This window comes from Pygocentrus nattereri, chromosome 2 (assembly GCF_015220715.1).
Source record: "Pygocentrus nattereri isolate fPygNat1 chromosome 2, fPygNat1.pri, whole genome shotgun sequence".
In the NCBI taxonomy this organism is placed as follows: Eukaryota; Metazoa; Chordata; class Actinopteri; order Characiformes; family Serrasalmidae; genus Pygocentrus; species Pygocentrus nattereri.
In genome coordinates, this window is record NC_051212.1 from 37,363,023 (window position 1) to 37,371,468 (window position 8,446).

Here is an 8,446-nt window from a genome sequence, read left to right on the forward strand (position 1 = left end):
CCCAAAATGAGCTTGTAAAACCAAGAGACAAAACAGCTGAGGAGATTATGTAACAAACCAATAATCTCCCAAAAAGACACCTGTGATTGGTTAAACCCTCCCCTGCTCCTTAAATCTGTGTTCTCATGGATTTCCAGTCACAGGTGGCTGGTTTATTGCTGATATTTGAAGTTGAGGTGCAGGAATGTGATTTGAGTGGCTCAAAGCAAAGTTTAACCAAATCTAATCCAGTTGGTTAGAAGACTGGCTAACAACAGCAGAATACGCCTTTGTACAGTATTTGCCACATAAAAGCTGTCCTTAGGCCTCAATGGCACATCATACCTATAGGGAGGATCACAGTTTTTCATGTCAAGTTCATTTTTAGATGATCACACACTTAAGCCCCTCATACACACTCAGACTGCCAGTTTCTTACTTACATGTCCACATTAATTACATGCATTGTTGCTGGAAAAGGAACTTTATTTGCATAATTCATAAAGGAAAGTTGACATTTGATTGGTTCAATCCTTCAGAGTTGGTGTAGATGATAAGCTCTTTTGTTATTTCATATGCACATTTGTCATATTTATTATTTTCTCATGTGCTTTTAGATGGAAAATTGACTTATGATGTCAAAATATGTACAGTGTATACACTCTGACTGAAATTGCTGGTTGTTGTTATGTACAGCCAGATATGAAGATAAAACATGTCAGACATTTCTTAATCAAAAATGTGGCCTTCTAACCTACAAATCTCAAGAGAAAAATAAATAGATGATTATTAGGAAGGATAATTTAAAAAAAATACAATACTCCTCTTTATAAAAACTAATGGTAGAGTATATAGAACATTTCAAAGTATACAAATTTTAATCAAAATGATGTCCACAGATTAGCAGCTTACACCTGCTATCAGTGAAAGTAATTCTGTTTGATCCCAAATAAATAAATAAATAAATAAATAAATAAAAACAGATGTTCCTGTAGCTGTTCCTGATGATTTCACTATAACAACCTCCAGGTATAACTATGGTCAATCAGGAGCTGAGAAACTATCTACAGATAACTAACTGTAAAAAGGTACTGATCAGAATGATATGAAAGAATATCAGAAGCATTTGACAGACCAAAGAGCCCTGTGAAGACTCTTACCAACAGGTGGGAAAAGGTGACACCACAAGAACACTGGAATAATGCTCTGTTTGGGTCTTTATCGGAAGTTTGTACATACCAGATGGTAAACTAGTAAATACGAGATGCTTATTGTCAGATACGCCCACTACACAGAGAACAAAAGCATGGAGGTCCAGAGAAAACATATTCTGCTTTTTCTTTGCTGTATGAAAAAGCACATAGAATCTAATAGAAGTGCATTGGGTTTATATTTTTTCACATTCACTCCAGGTTTAGCACTTTTTACTTGTGAAAGGTCAAGTTATATCTCATAAGCCCATGTATGACCCAGAATCCTGAGCTTACTAGCTGTAAATAAGACTTTGTTGGCTGTTTGAGCCCAATTTACAGGAAGGAAAAATGGTATTTCCAAGTTTCCGACACTATCGCAGCATAATTGTCAAGCTCAGAAAATCCCCAAAAGTTGATGACAGGACAAACAGAAAATCTATCAGAAGTGCTACCAATAGGCCTACAGCAACATACCTAGTTTGAAGCATGGTGGTGGCAACATCCTATTTTGTGACTGCTTCTATTCAGTTGGGACAGGGGCCTTATTGAAGATAGAGGGGATAGTGATTAGATCAAAACATCCACAAAATCTGCTGGCCTCTGTCAGAAAGCTGAAGATGAAAATGAATTTCCCCACCCAATATGCTAATGAAGTCAACCAAGGGACTGGTCTCAAAAAGGAAGATCAATGTCTTAGAACCAGTGGTGGACGAAGTACACAAATCGTGTATTTGAGTTAAAGTAGAGATGCCCAAGGTAAAATATTACTCCAATAAAAGAAGTTCCTCCATTTAGACCTCCACTTGAGTAAAAGTACAAAAGTATTTGCCTTCAAATGTACTTAAGTATTGAAAATAAAAGTACTGAAATATGAATTAATATATTAAGACTAATATATTATTATCATTTTTGTAACAAGACTCTTGCTTCATTAACTAATTTTAGAGGAGATTTCTCCATCACTCTTGCTAAACCAAACTTTTAATATGTCAGTAATTAGTTTGACGCTGACGTCTATTAAAATGATCAGAAACACAAAACACTGAAGGTGAACAATTTCCATGAGGTAGAACCGAGTGGCTCTGAAATAACTTTCTGCAAACAAGCATAGTTTCAGTTTAAGATTTATTTGTAACTTAGTTACAAGTTTAGGTTTAATTAAAACTTTCTTCAAACTCAGGTTCACAAATGAGTTTTCCTTTACTATATTGAATCTGTAGGTCTCTGTTCATAAACTAGCAAATTTAGTAAACAAAACATTTGTTATAGAAAGATTTTACTATAACATTGTCACGATTGGCCCCTCCCAGTCCTGTCCATGTCCTCCTTTTGTGTTTACTTCCCAGTCCTGTCCATGTGCTTCTTTGTTTTGGTTTTCAGTCCTGCCCCCTTGTTTCGTGACTCTACTCCTGATTGTCTCCAGCTGTTTTCCGCCTGTCCCTCATTATCCTTTTGTATTTAAGCCCTTTGTTTGCCCCTTGTGTTGGTTGGTGTTTGTTTGAATTGTTTGTTTGTTTGATATGTTTCATGTTTGACTTGCTAGTCTTTGTGTGTTTTGACGTGCTGTTTGTATTCTCGTGTTGTTTGGTTCTTGTTTGAGGTTCTGTGTTTATCATGTCTACATCCCGATCTATTCGCATTGGCTCTAAGACCCTGGACTGTCTCAACCCTGATTTTGGATTTGCCCACAATAAAACTCGCTTATCTCTGCATGTGCGTCCGTCTCCTCGCTCCCAGGCATTTCAAACATGAAATAGTTTTTGTATAAATTCAGAAAAAAAGACAAATGCCAGTCACAACTGCATATGTGTATATATTTCTATATGGTGGTCTATTTACACAAAGGTAGGTTATTTCATCATTGATGTTTAAAATCAAAAACTTTACACTGCTGCACTGACGTTGAACCGTGTGCTTGCACTGGTTTGGTATGACCAACAGGTCAAAACAAGCTCACAACAAAGTGATTGGTGTTCTTACTTCATGCTTCTTTCATTTTTGACAGGATACATTTTTATACACACATAAGCCAAATGGAACGACAGATTTCACATAATGAAGTGGAGTAAAAAGTAAGATATTTGACTTTGAAATGTAGCGGAGTGAAAGTAAAAAATCAAAAAAATTTCAGTAAAGTACAGATACATGAAAAAATTACTTAAGTACAGTAACGAATTACATTTATTTGGTTATTGTCCACCACTGCTTAGAACAGCCCAGTCAGAATGTATGTAAAATGATCTAAATCAGGATTTCACAGAGATTTGAGGAAGCTTGAACATGTTTGCCAGGAAGAGTGGGATAAAATTGCTAAGTTCGAGTGAAAAGACTCAAAGCCAAAAACTCACTGCTAAAATAAAGGCAAAAAGTGCTCAATAAAGCATTCATTGCAGAGTTGTGCACACTTATTCCACCAGGGTAATGTAATTTGTTTTCAATTATTTTCCCAAATAATGATCTATTAATTTTGTCATGTATCTTAATTTCTGGCTTTACATCACAAAAGCCTGCAATTTCAATGAGGGTGAGCAGACATTTTATATCCACTTTATCTGAAAGCCATGTAAGGCTACACTAAACTAGACTGTATTTGCTGAGGGAGCAGCCATGCTTTATCAGTTTATATGACTGTAAAGCTGACACAATGGTGCAAACCTCTTCATTCCTGTGATATGAAATCCATTTTCCTTCATTTGCTATTAAGATTTTCAAAAGTCATCTTTTCTAATGCAACTGGCTTCTTTCCAATAAAATATCATCACAATTTCACAGTGTATTGTCGTACTGATCTTACATTAGTAGTTTAGTCTAAGAAAGTACAGTATAAAAAGGCTCAGTGATAAAAGCCATTCATCATATATTTCTTCTTTGTCTAGCTCTTGCTATCGTTGTCCAGCCTAAGTGCACTAAGATGTGTGAAACTGGCTTTTGTGAACTAATCCTTCACTTTGCTAACACTCAGATAGCAAAACCTAACTATAAAAACAATATGAAAACACATACAGACTGTAGAAGCATAGAAAAGGAAAAAGCATGGTTAAAAGCAAATTGTCCTAAAAGGATGACTTGTGCGAGGGACCACATATGCGAAGTAGAATTTGTGATCATTTTATGGTTTGAAGTCCTACAACCAGGACCTCAAACCATCACACATGATAGATTCTGAATAATAGCTGTCTCGTACAGTCAGAGCGGAAGACAGAGGGAGAAAGGCATAACCCATTTTCTCCTGTGCAGTCAGCGGACACTGATGAATTGGCTGAGTGTCAAGGGCATTTTCCAATGTGGAATCCAGATCTACCTACCAAGTTCAAAACCAAAACTGTGATTTTTTTTTTTTTATGCTAGCAATGGACATGGTAACATCATTCAATTAAAATATTTTTTACTGAAAATACATGTAGTGGATTCCTTTTTCCACTGTCCTGCAACAAGTAAATAAAAAACCTTGTACCAGAAAATGGGAGTGGAGGCGCTAATTGGACTAAATCTAACTGGCAACAAAAAGGCCTGTCTAGAAAATTCCAGCCCTGGTTTCACAGGGCCTGCTTTGTTGCTGCCGCGTTTGTTCTCTAGTGCTGTGTTAACAGTTATCTTTTCTCTGTCTGCCTCTCCCCACCCTTCCACACAGTGCGGGAAAGAGTGCCCAGCACGAATGAGTCCAGCACCGTGCAGCCGCTGCTCCCTTTTGCCCTGGCCTGCATGGCACTCTATCTCTGGACACTATCTGTGGTGTAGCAGGAATCTCTTGACCATGTTCCTCACTATAACAAGCCCCTGCAACAGCACTAAAAGGAGAAAGGCATGATGGGTCAGCTTCCAGAGGAAGTTTTGGATGGCTTTGGGGTCGAAGAGCTGGAGTGTAAGATCTGCTACTGCACCTACAACCTGTCTGGACGACGACCTAAAGTGCTTGAATGCTGCCACCGTTTGTGCGCCAAGTGCCTGGCCAAAATCCTTGACCTAGGAGAGTCGCCTCCCAACGCAGTTGTCTGTCCTTTCTGCCGCTATGTTACTGCACTCCCTGGAGAGGCCGCGTCCAGCCTGCCGGACGATTACAACCTGGTGGCTGCATTATCCATCCGGACCCGCCACCATCCCAACCTTCGCGAGAACCACCAGGGTGAGATCTTGCTAAGCCCGAGGTGCTTGAGCTCTCTGGTGGCTCACTCTGCATCTGCCTCACCTTCATCTATACGCTCCAACTATGTGGTCATCACCATCATGCAGCCCCCACAGCAGCCTGTGGTGGTCACTGGCCAAGCTGGAAGGAATCTCCGCTCGTCCAGTCTGGACTCCATGGCCTCAGTCACTCGGCGGTGGACTGTGTGGAACTGCGCAGCCCTGCTTTGTCAGACTTCAGCCCGGGCCCTGCTGTGGCTCCTCGGGCTTTTGTACTTCAGCTCCCTGCCACTTGGTGTTTACCTGCTCATCATGCAGAAGACCACGGCGGGTGTGCTGCTGGTCAGCCTGGTGCCTGTCAGTCTGCTTGTGATCATGGCATATGGGCTCTGCCAGTGCATGTGCCATGAGTTCTGGAACTGTGTGCCGCCTTAACAACCAAAGGGAGGAGGGCCGTTTGCCCAAATGTTACATGATCTGGTGACTTGACCACAGTCTGGATGTGTCAGTGGTCCGACAGGTTTGTGGAAAGTTATGGACACCTTCACGGTTCTTTCTGGGTTTTAAGGAAGCGTGTACATAAATGATTGAGAAGAAAAGCAATAGATTTCATAAAAATACAAAGATCTGAGAAATTCCATACTGTGATTATGTTGCTTGCAATTGCCAGATACCCTGATCGCTACACACCAGTGAACCCTTGATTTAGCATAATTAACAATCTGCTTGCATTATTTTGACCAAAATTAATGACTTCATTCATGTAAATGCCCACAAAAACCCACAGCACAGTAAAATATTGGTCACTTTTTTAGTGTCTGCAAAGGCCTCTAACACAATAAGAATTAACAAATGATATATGGTGCAGTCCAAATTATTACACAGCCTACTTTCAACAGAACCACTTCATTTGTTCTCTTGCTTATATGTAACCCTGACAAAACAATTCACCAAATATAAATGCAAGACAGTCTGTGTGTTTTCATTGTGCTGTGTTCCCTTTAGTGCCATGAAAGATAAATAATTTGGCAATGTAAATCATTTAGACAGTGAGTTTACCTTATGTGCACTAGAACAATTAGTCTGAGTCACTCAGCTGTATCACCGAGGAAGGGACATTACATACTGGTCAAGAACATTCTGGTAATAAAGTATTTATCCTTAACTTACCAATCTTAGAACTCATAAACATATTATGCCCTTTTTTGGTAGAAATAATGGAATGAACTAATAAATTAAGCATTAATTGTACAAAAAAATGGATTTATGAGTTCATTTCACTTTATTGAACCTTAATATTACAACATTGAGTTGTTAGAGGAAAACAAAAATCAATGTCATAAAAAGGACACTCCGCCTCTATTTGGGTCTTTCAGTCTTCTGTTCTTCTAATAAGAATTCTACTATTGGTTTTAGTTGAAGGGATACATTTTTATAGTTTTATAGATTGTCTCCTAGTTTCTGGTAACTTCCTGGTTGTTGTTAAGTGTTGATTATAAAATCACGATTATCATGCAAATAATACCACTTGTTCTCAAAACATGTGAAAGAGCAATGGGATAAAATGAAAAAAGTTTGTGTGTGTGTGCAAAAAGAAAAAAAAGGTCAATGGTTGCACTTAATAGAAATTCCTGGTTTCCTGTTTGGTTGCCCCACCAAAGTTAAATGCAGGCATTGTTAGCTTTTTCCATAAATAGAAAATGTTCACTTGTTTGTGTTTTCCAAATAAAATATCTAAAAGATAGATGAAGGCTCCATGGCATTTATAACAATGTTTTAAATGTTCAGAGATAAATAAAAGCTGGAATGTAAAACCTACTTGACTCAGGTGTGAAATGTCTCTTGTACAGTTCAGCCTATAGAGTGGCTTGTTCTGCAGCCAGAATACAGAGGAGACCACCTCAAGCTACAAATAAGTGGGGATAAAAATTAAAAAGCATAAAACAAACAGCTGAAAGAGAGCTGAAAGTACAACACTACTGTTATATGATTGTATATTCTTCTTATTATTATTGTCACTTTTCTGCCAGCTTTTTGTTCTCTAACTCATCCATCAGTTTTCAAGATATCAACACCATTCCAACTCTGGAATGTTTAGTCTGATCAGGAATAGTGAACTTGCAAACAGCATTTTTCATACAATCTTTCACAGTTTTCATACAATTTGTTCCTCTCACAGGAATGAATAAAAGAATTGTCTGGGTAAATGTTTGTGAACTCCACTTATGGTACAATAATATAAGAGCACTAGCAACATGCAGGATACACAGTAACTGCCCAGATTAATTTTAACATTCTAGATGCATTCTTCCTAGAATTCCATAGCAACCAACTACCAACACCTTAGTGACCATCTGGGACATCTTGACAACCACCTAGTACCATCTTAGAAACCACCTGGTATGCCATAGCAATTGCTTAGCAACAATCCAGAAACCACCTTGCAACACCATATCAACCACCTAGCCACAACCTAGCAACCACTCGGAAGACCATAGCATACACCTAGCAACAAGTTACTGACCACCTGGACACTGTATGATCCACCTGGGCCACCATATCAACCACCTTGGATACCATTTCAACCACCTAGCAAGACCATAGCAACCACCTGGGATACCAAAGCACCATAGCAACCACATAGCAACACTGTAGCAAACACCTAGAAACACCCTAATCACCATCTTAGACATGATAGCAACCACTTAGCAACACCTAGCAACCATTTGGGGTACTATTGCAACCATCTTGCAACACTGTAGCAACCACCTGGGATATCATAGCATCATAGCAAAGTGTCTCACAAAGTGTCAACACTCTAGCAACCAACAAACAACACCCCAGTAACCATCTGGGACACTACAGCAACCACCTAGTAACACCCAAGCAACCACCTGGAATTCCATAGCAACCACCTAGTAACACCCTAGCAACTAACTAGTAAAACTTAAATTGCATCTACCTAGCAATGCAATCAAAACATCTACAACAACAATCTAGCAACCACCAATACCCTAGTGACTACCTGGAATACCATAGCAACCATCTAGTAACACCCTAGCAACTAACTAGTAAAACTTAAATTGAATTGCATAGGAACCACCTTCGGTACCATAGCAACCCCTTAGCATCTACCTAGCAATGGAATCAAA

The 8,446-nt window shown here is 39.0% G+C and overlaps 1 protein-coding gene across 1 annotated transcript in view; it reads left to right on the forward strand.

Annotated features, from left to right (window-relative positions):
- rnf182 (ring finger protein 182) overlaps positions 1-7,038 on the forward strand; it is a 9,468-nt gene extending 2,430 nt beyond the window's left edge. Inside the window, exon 2 of the mRNA XM_017714212.2 lies at positions 4,804-7,038. Coding sequence (XP_017569701.1) covers positions 4,977-5,729 — 753 coding nt within the window. The 5' untranslated portion in view covers positions 4,804-4,976 and the 3' untranslated portion in view covers positions 5,730-7,038. The remainder of the gene's footprint in view (positions 1-4,803) is intronic.
- Positions 7,039-8,446: the final 1,408 nt, after the last annotated feature.